The sequence below is a fragment of the Lonchura striata genome, chromosome 2 (genome assembly GCF_050655825.1).
Source record: "Lonchura striata isolate lonStrDom1 chromosome 2, ASM5065582v1, whole genome shotgun sequence".
NCBI classification, from domain to species: Eukaryota; Metazoa; Chordata; class Aves; order Passeriformes; family Estrildidae; genus Lonchura; species Lonchura striata.
In genome coordinates, this window is record NC_140704.1 from 15,569,598 (window position 1) to 15,590,188 (window position 20,591).

Below are 20,591 nucleotides of genomic sequence, written 5' to 3' on the forward strand. Positions count from 1 at the left end.
TCTATGTGATCTGAAGCTTCTCTCTTACCAGCATTTGGAGCATAAAATTCTATCACTTATGCCTAACTGCCACATACTTGTAACCCTATACATGTGGGATAAAATTAAATCAAGACAAACAGAGATGCCTGTATTCCCTCTTTATAAATTATAAGGATAAAAAGCAAGTTTTTTGCCAGGACAGAGTTCAGGAACTTTAGATATCTAGCTAGAAAAAAAATTCTTCTCTTCCCATTAAGAGATATCTCACAGAGTTTGTCAGATATCCAAAGTGTTATTTCTACTCTCTTCATTAGAAACTGTATTTTTTAAGTGACAGAGACATACTCTTCACAGACCACCATTTACTTAAACAAATTATTAATCATAAAGTGATTCTGGAAGGCAAGAAGCACTCCATCTCCAACAATGACTTGATGGCATTTGGTTTGACAATTGTTCTGTTTGGAAAATCTCCAAAGTTAAAAATGTTTCTTGGGTGAGTTGAAGCTGGCTGACAATGAGATTTACTTTTTTGGGGGTTTGTTTTCTTACTTCTTTGGTGAGCTCTGTAGAGTGAGGCATTTAGAGAACAACACTTCAAAACCATTGCTCTTTGAAATGCATCCTCATTTCTGTAATCTCTGCCTGCATCTGAAGAAGGAAAGCACCAGATACGTTATTCTTTATCTTATCAAAGATTTCAACAGCACAACAGAACAGTAACTTACTGAACAGATACAAAGGACATGTTTTTCTTTATTATCTCATAGAAGAAATATAAAATTAATTGCTGCAACATAGTTCAAAGATTGAAAATACTGTCTACAGTAAAAAGAAGGATTAAAATGTAACAGCCTAATGGTAACAGTCAGAAGTGGTAAAGTCTGTTGCTAACTGTAAGCATTTGCATTCTTAGGATAACTGAAAATGATAATATTCCAGATTCATAAGCCAACTGTAATGCAAACCCTCTTAAACAGTTTCGAGCAGATCTGTAATCACTAAGGTCTTTAATGTCTCAGCAAAACAGATCATGATCATTTCAAATGAGACCGTACTTTGCAAGCTCAGGCATCAAGCAATTACAGCAAACCCTATTTTGATTGGTGTCCAAAGATAATTTTAAAAAGGAAGAACTATGAATCATGTAAGGATTCACCGAACAATTCTATATATTTTAATTCTGGAATAAAAAAAAAAAATCTGAATCTTATTTCAGTATGGAGTTGGTAAAGCTTCTTTTCATCTACTACAATAGCTAAGTACTCACCCTCCCATGTATTGGATACCATAGTTCCTATATAGTACACTCTCTGAAATCCCATCCCTCTATAAAAGTAGTGCCCCACTGGACTACAGAAAATTGAGGCAGGAAAACTGGTTCAAGGAGACAAGACAGTGGTACTTGATATTGTCAGATTGTTACATGTGCTATCGTCGCCTATGCACTTACTTTTGATAATTAATCTAATAGTAAGTACCATTTATCTGATTGCCTGAACTACAAAGCCTCTATGTATTCTCCCAGTTCTTTCTCTTGTCCTGAAAATCTCTAGAAATTGCTCCTAGAGAAGGGGTTTTGAAAACCAAACCTCAGATAGAAATATTCAGAAAGAATGTACGTACTTTGGCTGTTTATCCCAACAATCCAACTTCTAACATGTCTACTTTTTCTCTGAAGAAAAGCAATGTCTTTCCTCTGTCCAACATGAGAAAAAGAAACACAGAATTATGGAAATTGTTACATCTGATGGAGTCAGCACCACAAATGAGAGGCTATGCCTTAGTAATTTCTGGGGCTTCTACCTCCCCTGTTGGGCTGTGAGCATAATACCTACAAGACATATTCTGGGAGTTGTTCCATGCAAAATTCCTGTACAGGGCTGCACTGTTTACATTGACAACAAATCTGTATGCACAAGAAAGCTCAGCATGGGAACAAAAACCTATCACTGAAGTCATTCTGTGAAACAAATTGAACATGGCTTCCCCATAACAACAAGGGAAAACAGAATTTATCCTGAAGGGTAGAGCAAAAATTTGCAGGGAACTTCTGCTTTCTAATATAACAGACTGTGTTAAACAAGTCTCTTTACTGAGGACACTTCCCAAAAATACATGTTTAATAAAGGTGACACCCATCAAGTCCAGCTAATTGATCTCTCTATGAGCCATGGGAAATGCAGTGTGGAGATTCATTCTACGCAAGAAATGAAGAAGTAAAAAAAAAAAAAATCACAAGAAATGAAGAAGTAAAAAAAAAATCACATTGCAATGTGATTTGAAAATGACCTGTTTCTTGAATACAGCTGTATTCACTATTGTTTCACAAAATACTATGGGAAGTGAAATACTGTGTTTTTTACAGGTCAGATACAATGAAAAGACAATGGGAAGGGTGAAAAGAAGCAGGCAGGTCCTGCAAAAGAAAGCAAACCAATCCCCTGCTTAAGGAAAGTATGAGAAACAGGTCTGCAAAAGCAGTGGATCAAGACTTTCAACTAAGAGGATTTATGGAGAAGGAGATTTTATCTCCAGGCACAGGTTAGCTTCAAATAAATCCTAACCCTTGTTTTAAACAAACTGACCCCAATTTACCCATGATGTTTAGATTAATTTAGTACTAGAAGAGAACCTTGGTGGTAATTTTGTGATAAGCAAGGGAAAGCATTTGGAAGAGAACTTTCCAGTGAACAATATGACTTTACTTTGAAAAGCTTCCTAATTTTTGATTCATCGTATCTCTAAAGCAGCCCAGGCTGGAAACCTTAAACTTTCTTCAGTTGAACATATCATGAACCTTTCACTAGTTTGTTTGCAAAATTAAATAGAGGTTCTTTGTCTACCTTTTCTTTCTCCAAAGTACAAAATTTTGTTAAGCAAAAACATGGCCTGTACCTCTGGAGAGCGTAAAAGAAAATGAACTTGCAGATTTGTTTCTATGAGGGAAGACTTTCTGTTCTAAGAACATAATTCCTCCATGACCAGCACAAGCATGGAGCAGAGTGAGGTGGTGGCTGAGAGCCTGACTGTTCTGGACTTAGAAGTGACACAGCACCACAGATGTGTCAGATCCAAGTGGGACAAGCTCTGCTGGGCAGCAGCATCCTGTACGACACTACTGCACACGTGGAAGCAACAAGCTCCCAGAGCCACAGCACTGTGCCCTGAGGTGATTCTGCACCTGCATCACCATCTCTGCATGGCACTGTATTTTCTGGGGCTTCTCTGCCAGTGCAATACACCAGTCTGCTACTTGAGGCCTCTTATTTTCCTGCAGAGTCTTTTAGGAATTAAGTTTTACTCAGGATTTAGTGTCATGAGGACTTTGTAATCTGGATACAAACAGTGGCCATATCAAAGCAATCAGCTAGAACAAAGAAGAGGAAAACCAGAGCCCCCAGTTATGCCACAATTGTGGACATGGATTGAGAGAAAAGGATACAGGATAACAGGAACAAAAGGAACCTCAAGAATAATAACATATTATGAACAGGTACTCACCTAAAATGTACAGATACAAATGTGTGGCAGCCTAGGGAACAAGCAGGAGGAGTTAGAACTCCTTGTGGTGTTAATACTATTTGTGCTGTGGGAATAACAGCTACGATAGGAGGGCTTGCATGTGATGGATGGATATGTGCTCCTCCTGGAAAGACAGGGAAAGAAGGAAAGACTTGGGGCCTTCTAAAAAAAGGAGCAGCTTGAACACTTGTAGTAGACAGCATTTTGATAGAGCAGCATATTTCAGCCCAGCCACCAAAATAATGGAGACAGTCAAGCACTAGAACAGGTTGTGCAATCTCCATCCTTGGAGATTTTCAAGGTCTGACTAGATAAAAAGTCCTGGTCTGATCTCACAGCTGATACCACTTAAGAAGGAAACTGGACTAGGTTCAGAGCTCTCTCCCAGCCCGAAATATACCATGATTCCAAGTCTAAATAAGAGAACCCAAGACAGAAAATGCAGCAAGAAGTCTTTTGAGACTGCATCTTCACAAGCATGGCACTATGACGTTCACCCAGGAGTCAACTGCAGGCCAAGGCTACAGATTCCCTGGAAGCTATAGAGGAATGAGGAACAGTGGCAATTGCAGCAGAATCTATTCCTGCAACACTTATGAGCAGCAAACATCTAGGGAAATAAAATTAAAATCCCTGGCAACAAACATTAACTCTGAAGTTAATATCCCAAACCGTATTTTCTCAGGACAAGGAACTTCTGAATGTTTTCAGTTTCCCTTACCATTTAAGAACCAGGAAATAAGAGACTTGCACTAAAAAATATTTCCAGTGAGGGAAAGGGGCAGAGAGGCAAAATTGTCTTTAATTCAGTGGTGTTCCTTACCTGTGACCTCCCAAACAGCCCCACCATACAATACAGCAGATCAGCACCAAGTTTGAGAAGTAACTAAAACTTAGTGCCTTGCTCTCGCAGGGACATTGTTAAGATGTTTCTGGAGCATATGAATGAGCTCTCAAATCTAGATCATAATCATAGTCCTTTCTTGACATACATCCAGCTCTTGTTTTCAGTGACAGAACCATATTGGTGGTTTCTAAATATCTTCACTGTAAGACTGCTGCCCTCAGGAAATGATAATCATACCATCTCTCTTGATTTCAAAAATACACCCCCTCAAGTCTTGGTTCTCTTCCCACAGGTGGCTTCCGCTGCACTCAGCTCTTCCCCACATATAACTCCTACTTTAGGGAAACTCATGGTCAGCCCTCCACCCCCTCCAGCTACAGCCTCTTCTAGGAAAGCTGCCTGCTGAGCTTATTTACCTCACCAAAGAGAGCTGACCTTGCAGCCTCTAGGCTTCAGCTCCCTGGTCACCAGCTCCCTCGACTAGTAGATATCTGAAAAAATAACCTGTGCATTCCAGTGCCACAACATTGCTTTTGGCTTCTTTCTGGTCTTTTCAGATACTGGCCTGCAGCCATGACAAGGGTTCAGAACTATGCCCAAAAGGGACAGGCAATCTAAACAGAAAAGTGATGCTGAAAGGTGCTGAATGTACAGTAACCATGTTCTGCCCTGCCTTTTAAGGATACTAAGCAGCTTGAACATCTATAACCACTTACAAATGAAGCTTGTGTTTCAGCATGGCTCAACCATATAACCAAAATACAAAATCACTGTTATTTGTCTACAAGTGTCCTGTACATATGTGTCAAAATTCCTATTAAATATTTCCTACCTATGTCAGTGGATCATTGTGAATATAATGCAGTTAGGTACACACTGCCACAGTTTTGCTGCATGCTTCTGTCCCTGATAACCCATATTCTTATTATTACACTATTACCCATTTGGTTAATCTAAAAAACGAAAATTCTGAAGTACTCAAGTACTGCCCTAATCCTCAAAAAGCTACATAGTCTGTTCGTGGTGCAGACAATGCACCTCTAGGTTTTGTAAAGGTTAATGGAGCAGCAGGCTCCTTACAGAATCTGTGTCAAGCTTGCTATCGAAGGTTTTGTATTTGCATCAACAGCAAGTTACAATAAACTTCATATTAGCCTCCAAAAAGAAGTTCTAGTACCAGGATTTAGGTAGAAAATCAAGGCTCAATCTTGAAGACGTTAATATGAGAATTAATTTCAGCAACCAAGATAATGACTATGTGAGTCATTATTTAAGAAAACATTTATGAATCAGAAATGGACACATACAAGTATTATTTTAAACTCTGAAGAAACTATTATGGAATTGACTTGAAGGTCTAACCTTTTAGTTTGCCAACCGTTAGAAGATACTTTTCCTTGCCCAGTTTTTACAAGTATTTGGAAGTATGCATTATTATTACCCACAGTATTTCCAATGAATAATATATCAGAGAAAAGAGAAAACACACTTATAAATTGTTCAGATCACACCATTAGAAAAAAGTTACACAAGATTGTATACCAGTGCAACACTAAAGAATCTAAAAGTACTGAAAATGAAACAGTAATCATAAAATTAATGTTGCATTTATATTATTATCTCTGAATACAGTAATTTTCGTTCATGGAATTCCTGTTAAGAAAACACTCTGAGGAATTGCTAACAGTGCTACCATTTAGTTTAATGCATGAGTGGCTCTCAAACTGGACAGTGAAATACTCACAAATTTACTTTTAAAGTTTGATATTTGCCTGCTCTCCATTTCCCATTTCCTTCCTTCCCTCCCCTCTCTGCCTTCCTCTGAAAAGACTTCTTTTTGTGGCAAAGAGCACTCAGTGTTTCAAGTCAGCAAAAAGCATTGGCTCTGTTGGCCCAGCTGATCTGGGAGGGGGATGGCCACTCTTCTGCTGAATGTCTGAAAACCCAGGCAAGACTGGGGTGATTCTCTGGATCTCTGCATAGGACAGATCCCTGTGCAGGAATGCTTTGATATCACCTGGTAGGCAGCAGCTTTGGGGAGAATGATGAAGCAAGAAGGGCATTCAAGAACCTCTGCCTGAACCTGAAATACAGGTTTAAAGTGAAGCTGAAGGCAAAATAAGAAACAAGTGTAGGTGGAGACTAGTCCTGGGTAGAGAAAACAAAGGAGAGCTAACTAAAGACATTTTAAATCAGGTGGTAAACACAAGAGCAAACTCACTTTTCCAACACAAAACAGTGGCACTATCCTTGGAGAGCTGTGGTGGTGCAATGCTTTATGAAACTGCAACCCAACTATCTAATTCCATTCCCTTTATTTTGTCTTGGCACTATCTACGTGAATGGAAAACAACTGCAAAAATAGATACATGCACTTCGGTTTTACTGGCTTCCAAAACACTGGATTGGAAACAATGGTTCCAAAACATTTATCTTCTTTCAGACCGTGGTTTCATGGAAAAGTGGTTGTTTCTTGAGCTTTTAATTAGCATATCATTTGTATGCTAGCCAAGAGAATTCCCAAAGGCTTTTTCCCATACTGCTCCTGTCAGCTTTTTTTTTACAGAAGAGTGCCCAACTGAAGGCTACTTCCAAAATGCATCTGTAAAACTTACATTTGAATACTCTTCATTCATAAAACAGATGGAAAAGTAAGGAGTAAGGAGGAGAAAAATGTACAGAAAGAATGCAGACCTGTACAAAAATCATTATGATGAAAAACAGAGATTGCTTGATTCTCAATTCTCCATAATAGAAATATTAAAAGTAATGTTCACATTCAATTCCTAAAACAGAATATTAGATATTGTGTTTCTGTTCTTAAAGTCATTTTCCCACTGCTTTTTGTTGACTGCTTGCATTATTTAACTTTAAAGAGTCCAAGAGGCTTCTGATTGTTTCACTTCCTATTCCTTTCATCCTATTCTTCATCTTGCTGGAATTATTTTTTCCAAATGGTATCAGTAGAGCTGCCAGTCCCCAAGGTTCTTTATTGATCATTTGCTGAGTTTTATCTTCCTTCTGTAAAATCCAGGCACTTTCTCTGGCCATAGCTATAAATTTCTCCAGCTGTGGCTGATTAACATTCTTGCTGATATTAAGGTCTTGTTCAAAGGGATTCCAGATATAAAGAGGAGACAACTCAGGCTTATTTACTTCCTTCCCCTGCAGACAGCATAAAGAAAAAGCCAAAGTTGCATATGTACATTATAAGCTGCACCAATAATGAATCACTTGAGTTATTACATTAGAATTAAAAGTGTTTTGACCTATCAGAGAACATTTTACAAAACACACAGTCATTATTAATCAAGTTAATTTTCCTGTCAACTTTACCGTATTGCTCCTGTTCTCTGAATCCTCTCAGTGATGGTTTTCTTTGCCACATTCAACTTAGATATCCTTCAAGGTAAAGAACACGCAACTACAGCTTAACCTATCTTTTTGGCCATTCTCCCATTTGCTATCCAACAAACCTCAGACCTCACCTACTGCAACCTCCTACTCGTAATTCCACTTGTGTATGGGCAGCATCAGTGCATCGTATTAACCTGCACAGCCCAGTCTGATAAAATAATGCACGCACTTAAACTGTTCAAACCATTCCTCCCACACTGTTCAGAGTGACCCCACAGTGCTGGTAGAAGTGAACAAGATTGCTTCATTGGCTGAAATCCCTCCCTGTTTGGTCTATCTTTTAAGCACTGAGCTATTCAGGTCATGGTCCACTGTTAGGCACCTGGTGTAGTACAACACAAATAGCTGACAACTATGTAGATTGTTATTTAAATGCACTTCCATCTCATGCTTGTCAGTGTTTCTTAGCTGACTGGTTCGGTATAGCAGAACCTCTGCCACAAGCTCTAACAGGAATCCACCATCTCTTGTTGGTCCAGAAAGTGTCTACCTTACATACACTTGCCCCAGGGCCAAGAGCACTGCCAGAGAAACAACAGCAGCCCAGATACCTCCCATGAATAGCTCAGGTTCCAAATGTGTTTTTGCTTGCCTTTTTCAGGTTTAACAGCAGACAGAAGTTATCCACCTAATAAATCAGTTTCTAGGATCAATCTGCAAAAGGGGCTCTTTAGCCAGTGATCCACAATGCCCAGATAGGAAAGAGAACAAAAGAGCATCCACACAGCAATGTGGCATTGAAACCCCATTCTGGAAGCAGCTCAGCAGAACAGGTGTAAGTTATGGGGGTTACATTTTCATGTATTCCTATTATACCTGCATGCACACACAGATCAACAGGATGACTTAAACATGTAAAGCAAACCGAAGTGCTAGCACAGAATTATCATGCTATGGTATGCTTACTGAGCTGCAGTACAGATACTGAAGGCTGATACAAACTGCAGCAGAAAACTTCAGTGTCAAAAGCATACCCAAAACTCAGCTGTAAATTTTAATGTAGGCTCTAGTTGGGTCTGGACTCCCAACTTTAAATGCGAATCTTGTCAGCTCACAGGGGTTGTCGCAGACTTTTGCTATGACAGACATCATGACATTTTAAAAGCTTTCCTCCCACAGAAGCAAAAGAGCCTTGACTTTTTAAAACTGCCACTTTTGTTATGGGGCTTTTCATTAAAATCACACTAGCTTTGCAACAGTTTCTGCTTTCCAGCATATCCAAGTAATGACACTGTAAATGTTATCGATGTAATTGCAAGTTACTGGGCTCCAAGAGGAAAACAGTCCTCCTTCACAAGAAAGAACTTGGTTTTCATATAAATGTTTTTTTAATATATAATTAAAGATGACAGAAATTGTTGCTTAGCATATGCAGTTTGTCAAATGGCAGACAGAGAGATTCAACTGATACCGATGAGCAATTAAAATCCATTTACCTTTCGAAGATTTAGAGAATTCTTTCTGAAATCAAAGTTTCCAAAATATTCAAAAAACTCGCCCAACAATACATCTAAGGGGAAAGAAAAACAAGAGCCATTAGTAACATTAAGGAAAAGTTTGTTTTCAATGTGGTCATAAAATAAAAAAAATTTATGAAGATCTACCTACCAAGTGTTTCTGTATTTTTTGTAGGTTTAATCTTCCTTAAATCACTAACAAATGAGCAATCATATCCTCCAATTATATGCTTGTCTTTTTCATCTGAAAGAAAAATTGTGGGCATATTTTGAAGTAACAAACAGTAAAATGCCATTGTATTTAATAACATTAATATAACAAACTGAAATCAATGCTACCATAATACACAAATCAAATTAGGAATTCACAAGTGAACTTTTAGGTTAAGATTCAAATTAAGTGGCAGAAGATTTAAAAGGAAAAAGTCCATAGATGGGCAAAGGAAAAGCATCATGAGCAAATGACATATTTTTAAAATTCTACAGGACTAAGAAAAATGAATCTTCGTATCTCTGAAAATACTTATAAGTAACAAACAGGGTATCTCTGCATAGAGGCTGTATTACACACTTAACAGCACAACTCCCTGAGGTGACTACCTACATGAGGGTTTAAAAAAAATCAAACCCAGAGCGTTCACTGTCTTTTTCTGAAAAACTTCACAGAACTAGAAACACTCTTGTAAATATCCGAATACATGTTTTATGTATAAACATTTCTACAGAATTCTGATGGAAGTGGTTAAAATTATTTTCAAACAACTGAACACAGACTTCTTTCTCCCCTTCAAGCATTTAAAGCTTCCAAGGAATCATGTCAATAAGCAGAAGACATGAGTAAGGAATCAAGAACGAACTTGGGGTGTCATTCTCAATATTTTAATACAATTCACTGAAGATAACATACCCTGAATGCTGTGTAAAGAACCTCCAGTACAGCTTGTTTGTGGAGATACAATAATTATTTGCAAAGGGCCTGAACAGTCTCAAGGATATTACGAATTAGGAAGAGAAAACACAATCTTTCTTTTAAGCATTTGGTAGGTATAAAACAATACACATCATATCAGCCTGCACAAAATCCTTAACTCCAGAAACTTTCAAGTCCCTACAAGTCTTCTAAATAACAAAATAAAAAAAATCAGCATAGGAGCACTGAACAAGTAAATTACATTCAATTATCTAAGGGACATAATAAGTCTAACCCCTCTAAATTGAATTGGTATTGTATTGAAAAGGGATTTATTGTGCCTTTAAAATTGTGCTATTTTCACTAAAAAATACATGTAAAATGTGTGTATTCCCTCAAACTTAAAACACAAGTAGTATTCATTACTATTTGAGAGCATAAAGAAATTGCTTGGGTTTATTTATCACTTTAGATAAAACAAATGTGCAATAAACAATAAACTGCAATAAACACAAAGAGCTGTGCTTACCTGCCAGCTCTTTAAGCTGGTCTAGTGTTGGAATGATAGGTGGCGATCTCCTCTGCAGAAAAAACATGACCATCATGGTCAGGGAGAAGTTTGTAATCCAGGTACCAGGAGCACTGTTTGTGAGCCCATGAACACGGGCCCAGCATCGCACAGCGAACACCAACGCTCGTACACGGGAATCCAGACAGCCGTAGATATACAAGAGTTCTGAACTTCTTATTGCAATGCTGAAGAAGAAATGGGAAGATGTGCAAATGATGAGAGAATTATAAAGTGTCAGATGCAGTATTCATTGTTCATTATAAGAGAAGGGGGCTTTCATAAAAAAAAAAAACAACCAAACTTTTATATATTTTAAAAAATAGAAGAGAACCACAGAATAGTAGGAGGATTTGAGTTGGAATGCCTGGAATTATCCAGTATTAAATACCTGGTAGTTTTTCCTAGCAAGAATGGTATAGTTCTGGGTAAATAATAAGCATTTGCACTGTTTCCTGTTTCCTCAATCCACATCACAGTGGGAGGAAAAAACCCCAAAATAAAGAAAACACCATCAAGTACTGTGAAGTCAAACTATGCAGAACTGAGGTGAAAAAACATAATCCAGCCACAAGTGCCTTTGGTATGTTAGATAATATCTCTAGCCTAACATATCATAACATACAACTAGAACTTCTTTTATTGCTTTTATCTAAAAAGTAGTAAAATGCTGCACTGAAAAATAATCTAAGCACAGAGATACAATGAAATCCGCAAAACAAGTCAGTTTGGTAATTTTCAAATGATTACTGCTCAGTTGAGCTGAAAAAAACAACTAATCTGGAAGGATAAAGGTTTTCAGATGGATCAGCTTTTGACCTCCTTTATCACGCTGTTATACAAACACTCATGTATTGTACAAATGGGAGGGCAAGAAAAAGTAGAAAAAAATGGAAGTACAGTATGAAAGCAAAACTTACTTTGGTTCAGTTTTAGCCTGAAGTGCTAAAAGTTGTTCTAAAAATTCAGCAGAGCCTTTTGGGGACATTTACTAGGTCAAAATTTTCTAACACCTAGGCTTCTTAAATTTCAGCTGAGCTGTGAGGTGCTTTACAGTGTCCAGAAAGATTTGTTTCTAGTAAAAATGATAACAAGACAAGACATGCAGTCCCAACCAGCCAAACTATCAGCAGTGAGTTACAAGAAAGCTTGTACAGAACTACATGCTGACTTTCACTGTGACTGCAATACAGAGAAGTAATTTCATTGTAAGAAACTTGTTCAATATTGCCTTAACAACTCCTGCATATTCTGAAACAGATCTTTGAGTAATTCAGAAAACTGAGTGTATCAGATCTGACTGTACGTGATGCAGACAAATCACAAAACTGCACTAAAACTCGTATCACAGAAACACAATATAATCTGAGTTGGAAGGGACCCACAAGGATCATCAAAGTCCAACTCATGGCCCTGTACAGAACAGCCCCAAGAGTCACACCATGTACCGAGAGCATTGTCAAAAAGCCTCTTGAACTCTGTCAGGCTCTGTGCTGTGACCACTTCCCTGGAGAGCCTGTTCCAGTGCCCAACCACCCTCTGAAAAACCTTTTCCTTATATCCAAGCTAGATCTCCCCAGACAACTTTAGGCCATTCCCTTGGGTCCTGTCACTTTTATCCTGAAGAATAATCATTCATATTTTTGTATTCCCCAACAACAATTAAAAGGGTCGGTAACTCATTTTCGGCTCTGCACACTTATGCCAAAGCTGTTTTCTGCCGTGAGGGGGTTATTTCTGCTGAAACCATGGGGCAGCAGGGCCGCAGGAGAGGCAGCAGAGGGGCAGCAGGGCCGCAGGAGAGGCAGCAGAGGGGCAGCAGGGCCGCAGGAGAGGCAGCAGAGGGGCAGCAGAGGGGCAGGAGGGGCAGCAGAGGGGCAGCAGAGGGGCAGGAGGGGCTGCAGGAAGGGCAGCAGAGGGGCAGCAGAGGGGCAGGAGGGGCAGCAGAGGGGCAGCAGAGGGGCAGCAGAGGGGCAGCAGAGGGGCAGCAGAGGGGCAGCAGAGGGGCAGCAGAGGGGCAGCAGAGGGGCAGCAGGGCTGCAGGAAGGGCAGCAGAGGGGCAGCAGAGGGGCAGCAGAGGGGCAGGAGGGGCAGCAGAGGGGCAGCAGAGGGGCAGCAGAGGGGCAGCAGAGGGGCAGCAGAGGGGCAGCAGAGGGGCAGGAGGGGCAGCAGGGCCGCAGGAGGGGCAGCAGGGCTCCAGGAGGGGCAGCAGAGGGGCAGAAGGGCCGCAGGAGAGGCACCAGGGCCGCAGCAGGGCTGCAGGAGGGGCAGCAGAGGGGCAGCAGAGGGGCAGCAGAGGGGCAGCAGAGGGGCAGCAGAGGGGCTGCAGGAGGGGCAGCAGAGGGGCTGCAGGAGGGGCAGCAGGAGGGGCTGCAGGAGGGGCAGCAGAGGGGCAGCAGAGGGGCAGCAGGAGGGGCAGCAGGAGGGGCCGCAGGAGGGGCAGCAGGAGGGGCAGCAGAGGGGCAGCGGAGGGGCAGCAGGGCCGCAGGAGGGGCAGCAGGGCTGCAGGAGGGGCAGCGGAGGGGCAGCAGAGGGGCTGCAGGAGGGGCAGCAGGAGGGGCAGCAGGAGGGGCAGCAGGGCTGCAGGAGGGGCAGCAGGAGGGGCAGCAGAGGGGCAGCAGAGGGGCAGCAGAGGGGCAGCAGAGGGGCAGCAGGGCCGTGCCTGTGCCGGGCCGGCACCGCGGGGCATTCCTGGGCAGCCGGCGCCCCCTAGCGGGCAGCGCTGCGAGCGGCCCCGCGCCGCGGGGACACCGCAGGCTCCCCTCTCCTTCCCGACGCGGGGAGTTCCCTCGGCATCCAGGGCATCTTCCCGGCAAACAGGGCTATGCAGGCTCTTAAGAAGAAAGAAAGGGCACAAAAATAACTAAAAGCAAAATCCCTAAAAAATTAACATTCCGGAGCTGCTTAATCTGAAAAGCAATCAAGAAAGGCTGCACATACACCGAGGGGAAGTAATGACTAATGAACACTGACTGCCTTCTTTCCTGTTTTGTAAGCCGACCTTCTTCTATAAACTGGTTTTTGAGGCTTCAGCTTCAGCTAGCAAGTATTTCCTAAGCTGGACAAAGACAACTTAAGGACATCAAACTCTAACCTCTAGAATTCAAAAAATATCCTTTTTACTTCCAGAGCAACATTCACATTTGTTAAGAACACAGAAAAGAGAGGAGTAAAGAATTGATATTACAAGTTTTCAGAGCACTTTAGGTACATCAGAATTCTCTGCAAACTTTTTAAAACCAGGTCTCACCTGTTGCTCACTGACAGATCACACTGGAATCCTGTTGGCTGATGGGAAAATTTCACCAGAGGGCAGCGGGCATTGAGGATCTTCTGAACATTCGCACACCCAGGACCAAAATTATCGAGGCAGTCACCAATCACAGAAAGAATCCTCTGAGTTGCTAATCTTTCTGATGGTAATCTTTTCATCTGATACTCCATTTCAAACGGACCTTTTTTCTAATACAGAATTTTAAAAGCAAGCTGTTAGCTCTCAAACAAAAGAGACATTTAAAAATACTTCTGAAAGACCACCACAATTTGCAAAGGAGTTTGTACAACTAGAACTGAAAGACAAGAATTATTCAAAGCAGTCCACCCATCATTAAATAGGTGAAAACATATTGCTCTCTCTTTTACATTCTTTTCTGGTGATTCAACTTTTCCAGGCTAATAATGATCAACTTACTATAAATCTAAATGTTCAAACAGAAGTATAATAGTACTACATCTCATTACTGGCAAAAAGCGTAGTTCTGGAATTACCAGGAGAGCATAAGTGCTCTGACTGCAGAGGAGCATACAGTTACAGAGGGGCAACACAACCAAACTATCAATAATTTCAAACTGTCAGTAATTCCATATCAAATCATCAAAGAACAATGATTATTAAATCAAGTAGCAGGGTAAGAAAAAATGCCTTTTTAATTTAAAAAAGTTTAAAAATTTAGCATGCAAATTACTTAAATTGTTCAAAATTAACATACTATTCTAGAAGACTTAAAAAAATTACTTAATGTAATTTTTTTGTCTTTCCTAAAAGACAAAAATATTGTGATGATATATTCTAACATCAGAAATTAATTTCTCTGTAGGCCTTTGTATTTTGATTTGCCATATTTGTAGTTTTTACCTCAATAAAGTATCTGTGAAATCTCTGTTGTGGTAATAGTCTTGTGTTTTTAAGACATCAGCTAATTTTATTTGCTAATCCTATACTTGACACTGACTTATCCTCCCCCTTGGAACATGTCATGGGTGAATGCATACTGTATAAATAAAATTACAGTGATGTAACAGTAACTGAGATACCAAGTACATGATTTCTGTTATCCACAAATTAGTGACCTCACAGACAGGTGAAACAATTCAGAAGTCATGGACCCTGCAACCCTTCCCATAAGGGCAGCTCAGGGGCTGAATTTCTGAGTCTCTCTAGCAATCACCGAGGTGACTGTTCCTGCTCCCCTCCTGCCAGCAGCTCTCCTGCCAGCAGCACGTGTGGTGGAACATGCCAGGACAGCAGTCCCTAATCCCATCTGGCTGTGGCTGCATGCTACAGTAGGGCTGGCTCTACGTGAAAAGAGCCTGTAACTATCAACATTGAGGCAGTTAACAGGAAAGACAAAGATGGGTACTCAGCTGACCTGTAGGTGGGCTTGTGTTGATATTTATATTTGTGACAAAAAACACAATGGGAATTTCCAGACAGCACCTCACTAGTTCTCAAAAACTGAATGAAAACTGTTTTCTAATGATAAAGTAGATATTCTTAGCAATTAAATGAACCTTCATATACAGCTTTGGTGCTAGCTAGGGGCTATGAAGTACTGATACATTTGCCCCAATCCTGTAGCTCTTCCCAATTCCTGTCATGTAGATAGAAACAAATATGAAACTATTACTATTATTAAAAATAAAGTTACTTTTCAGTAAATTGATACAGTAACCTAAGCAAGAAGCACAACAGTTTAACAAAAACTGTTACTCTAAAATATCACAGAGCCCTGTTTTAAGTCATTCACTAATTTCCCAAACTGCCCAGGGGTTAAAGATGCCCTATCTGTGGTCTAGCATTCATTCTTGGTAAAGAATGTTCCCACTTCTGCCCCTTTTCTTAAATTACAATTAGTAATCAGTTTGTCACAAGGCTCAAAAACAGTTATTTCATGTAAATAGGTGCTGAAATGCCTGATCCTCCTCACTGCTGGCAACTCCTGAAAGGCTAAGGAAGTGAAGAAATCAGAACATACCTTTTCCACTGCTGCTAAATCACCTTGTAACTACAGCTACCTCCCCTTTTTCTCCCCAGAGTAACAAGTCTCTCAGCCATTCACAAATAATCACAGCTGCTAGTAAACTCACCCATCATCAAATACTTTACATTTCACAGAACTTGTATCTCCACAAAGGATACATATTAAAGAAAACAGCTAGTTACCAAACATGCTTTAAAAATAGACATTTCATACTTGAACTTATTCCTTCAAAATTTAAGAGGCAACTTCACTGATTTAAACATAAAGATTTTAGCACTTCACACACACATGACAATCCTTCTCTTCAGCTGACATCTTTTGCTTTCATTGTGATTTATCACTGCCGTAATACTGAAAACTGTATACATTTGAAGGATTATTTCTTTAAAAGTAACTTACACGGCAATATACAAATTGTACAGAAAAGCTGAGAGAATCTTCAGTCTTCAAATCTTTAAGCCCATTGTCTTCTAAGCAAAACAATAGGCTTAAACTTTTTTCCCAAACTTAAACAGTCTTTCCCAACAGCTTAAACATTTTTTCCCAATCTATCACCACACAAGTAAAAAGGAAAGTTTTCACAACATGAGAATCACTTACTTGATTATTCAAGTGAACTCTGTGACCTGTAAATATTCACCATGACTATCCCACGCCCCGAGCTTTCACACCTGCCCACACTCAGTATGTGCCTATAAATATATATACACCCCAGTACATAATCTTTCCTGGAGTATAAAGTCATCTCTTTAAGGTAAGGAAAATAACAATCCTCCCAAAATGCAGCTGTGCACACATGCACAAACTTACTGTGCTTTAGGACATAGAGGACCCTAAAAAACAAAGCCAAGCTTTAACAGAACATGGCTGAAGCACAGAAGCTACAAAGAAAACATGACAATAGAATGGGTCTGACTCTGCTGAAACAATTTTGGAGGATGAGGGTTTTCTTCATAGCAAAATTCACCCTAATAGTGCAAAGTTTATGTGAACACCAATTTTCTTCCTATTGCAAAGAACATCACCTCCAGGTCACATTCACATCTTTGAGTGTCTTCAGATCCAAAGATTCAAATAAACTTGTTCATACTTTATAGTATGAGCCCACTTAAAACCTAAATAAAAATAAACTGATTCCTGTGTGTGAAACAGCAAATGAGCTGCTCTGTTGAAGAAATCCAGCAAACGGAAGATGCACAGCACAACCTTACCATTTTTGTAGCATGCTTTCCTGTATCACGGAAGTCCAAAAACATGTCCACATCGGATCCCAGTTTGCCAAACGTGTTGACTGAAGAGCCAAATGGCTTTACCGTGCTGTCAGGGAAATATGCACGGGCAAAATCCTGAACCAAAGAACAGGCCAGAAATCGCAGCTTGATATTTTCTTCTGTAAGCTGATACTCATTCAGTAGAATGTACATCTGAGTGCTTATCTAGTTCAGAAAATAAGCACTGTAAATATACAATGACCATCTTGTATTAACATATATTTTCATCTATTTAATATCAATGCAATTAGAAGGTTATTTTTCAAAACTTCAAAAAGGTTTCTTTCATACAGAGAAATTATTTTCATAATTAAATAGAATAATTTCATTTATTTACTTCAATGTAGAACTGCTCACATAAAATGCTAATATCTTATCTTTTTTAATAAAAATAAATAGCTTTATAAGTTTCACATAACCACGTGCAAATTTGAAATGAACATCCCTTATTTTTAATTAAGAGAGATCTAGAAACCTCTACTTACGCTGTCTGCGAGACAAAGCTTTTCAATAAGGTCTTTCACTGGAATGTGACACTGAGGAGAGAGGTGAAGTGGTGTGTCTTCAAAGTGTTGACTCACTGGGTTTTTCAGTGTGAAAGTAAAAAGTCTTGATTTAAATGGGACAACATGATACTCTGAAGCACTTGGGATCCCAACAGCATCCTGCAACGAGGCGATACTGCTCTTTTCTGAAAACTCTATTAAAGCACTGATGCCCTAAAACATTAAGAATGGAAATACAGGGTGAGATAAATGCATACAATGCTTGAACTCATTGTACTGATACTACTCAGATGTTCCTGGGGCTCCTGAGACAGATTAATATGACAGCCCTGAAGCCAGATGCTAGGTTCCATATCTCAAACCATTTTCGATGATTTTTCACAAGAGATTAAAATTATTTAAGATTTGCTATTCTTGACAGCAAGCACTAAACAGAAAAGTTCTGAACTATATTCATGTTCACAACTGAAATATTCCAGAAACACATAAAAAAGAGCTATCTCTGTTGTCAGAACAATGAATGGTGCTATATGAAAGATTCAAAGATTTAGTACAAAACAGGTTGCTGGCTATTCCTTAGAGGTGTTGCTTAGCTGACTTATGAATAAAAATCAACGGCTCAGCAACTTGTGAACATTAGAACAGATAAAAACTGTTTTAATACACTAAGTCGATATCATTTGCTTAACTTATGTATGAGGCCTTAACCAAATCTTCTTTCTGGTACTTTTCATCTAGGTCTAGATTTTAGCTTACATCATTAATTACTTACACGATTTTCAAAAAAGAAATGACTCTTAATATTCCCATGACTGGCTAAGTACTGCAATAATTTTTTTTGATTAAGTTTTGATGGGCACTTAATTAAAACAGTCCGTTCAGCTTGATCCAGTCGTTCCGTTTGGACTTCAGCAAATGTCTTCTTTCTGGTACTGACTTCAGCATCTGTGAGACAAAACAAGCATCAAGGTTGTTCTATGTAAACAGAAAGATGTATGGCTGGTTTTAGTACACTTAATCTCTTTCTCTGGATTGAACAACTCAGCAAAGGTTTGTCCTGGCTCTCCAAGATCATGACAGCAAAAACGAAAAGAATGAAGAATGAATGAAGGACAATGAAGAAAGAAAGGAAAGAAGGAAAGAAAGGAAAGAAAGGAAAGAAAGGAAAGAAAGGAAAGAAAGAAAGAAAGAAAGAAAGAAAGAAAGAAAGAAATGTAAGTGTATTTCACAAATGCATACATTTGTAATAACAAGGAGTAGGAAAGGTAGGAAGAAAACAAAACTGACTTCCTTTGGTGCACAGGAAGTTTCATAATACAAATAATCTTTTGTTCTTTAATTTGTTCCTCACCATCAAAAAACTTAGCACACATATTAGAGTCAGGAAATGCCAGCTAGGCTGTGAGGCAGGACTAGACCTTTGGCAAGCCTCACTGAAATGACAGTCTCTCTGAACTACCACAAAACCAGCACTTTGGAACAATTCAACACTTACTATTTTTACAACTCAGCAGCTCCCTTTACGGTAAACACCTACGCAAAATTTTCACTTAATAATACACTTTCATCTACTCCAGTACAATAAATCCACAGACCAGTCATATCTCATCACACTACTGGCAATCTGTACTGCTGCTGACAGCCTCCAGAATTCACATGGAATCGAGACATGCTGAACATCCAGAAACATGGAACGTGTTTCCCTCTTTGCATACAGGCAAGGGGGCCATCTCCCAAACCTGAAATCATTATCACCTCCCTGCAAAGCTTTCAAACTGATCCACTGACCACATCACATCAGTAACACCTATGAAGCTGTTGCCTGTTAATTCTTCCCTTCTGGCATTTGGATTGCGAAGATGGGAAGCCTTTCGCAGCAGCTACCATCTGCCACAGGGATATTCAGTAGAAAGCTCTTTATCCTGTTTTTGGTTTTGAAGATCCCATGGGATATTGTGGCCTCAAAAAAACTAAGTATCATTACCTGATAGCTGTCAGTATTGCTTGATAGCATTTAATTTTTAAAAAAAAATTCATTTTATAACTTTACTGAGCTCTCACAGTATTATTTACTGTTGTAAATAATAACCACAGTAGCTCTTTCAGTGGCCAAGTTTTATACTAGAATTTTTTATCAGAAGACTAAGGAAGCACTTTATGAAGATGATAAATACCAGTTTCCATGGAAACAGAGAAGGATGAAGTGACCAAGATGCATAAAAGACAAGTCTCATTGATGGGTGACATGAACCAGGAGGTCTGCATTAGGCCAGAATGGCTGTGATTTTTGCCTGATTTACTGCCTGTACATGCTTAGCCACTAGAGATTATGTGACCTCACAACTTCTTCTGGCTCTGCTGTCCTTTGCACAGTCTTGAGCATGGCACGGATGCACAGCAGCAACAGATACCCCTCACTAGTTCTTTTCTAAAGACACAGCGTGAGTCACACGCTTCCTATGCCTTTTTGAGGGGGTCTCTCGGGATGAGGCCCGTCACTGGGTTCACCTCTGGCCGGTATTTAGCACCGCGCGTCCCGGCGCTGACGGCGCACTCTGGCCTGCCGGGCTGCAGCCGCACACGGCACAGCCGGACCCACTGCCCGGGCCCCGCGGGGCTCCTCACGCCCGGGCCGCGGCCGTCCGCCCAGCGCCCCGGTTGGGCCGAGCGGGGCAGGCGGGCGCTCCCCTCCCCGCGGCCCGCCCCGAGCCTACCTTCCCCCGGCTCCAGGGCCGCGGGCTGCGCGGCGGAGCGGCCGCTCCGGGCGTGCCCGCGGGCGCCGGGCCCGGGGGGCCGCAGGCGGCGCCGCAGCAGCGCCAGCGCCGGGCCCGCCGCGCTCAGCGCCAT

At 40.5% G+C, this 20,591-nt stretch overlaps 1 protein-coding gene across 2 annotated transcripts; it reads right to left on the reverse strand.

The window, feature by feature from the left end:
• Positions 1–720: 720 nt before the first annotated feature.
• MTPAP (mitochondrial poly(A) polymerase) lies at positions 721–20,591 on the reverse strand. Of its 2 annotated transcripts, none has more exons than XM_085564649.1 (9): positions 20,459–20,591; positions 18,517–18,689; positions 17,724–17,957; positions 17,179–17,313; positions 13,957–14,168; positions 10,668–10,894; positions 9,380–9,472; positions 9,208–9,281; positions 721–7,519 (listed from the first exon to the last, which is right to left on the reverse strand). In XM_085564649.1, the coding sequence occupies exons 1-9, from the start codon at positions 20,589–20,591 to the stop codon at positions 7,181–7,183; spliced, it is 1,620 nt and encodes a 539-aa protein (XP_085420775.1). In that variant the 3' UTR covers positions 721–7,180. The 2 variants fall into 2 exon arrangements, with proteins under 2 accessions (XP_085420775.1, XP_021398626.4); XM_021542951.4 differs by having other exon boundaries at positions 17,179–17,403.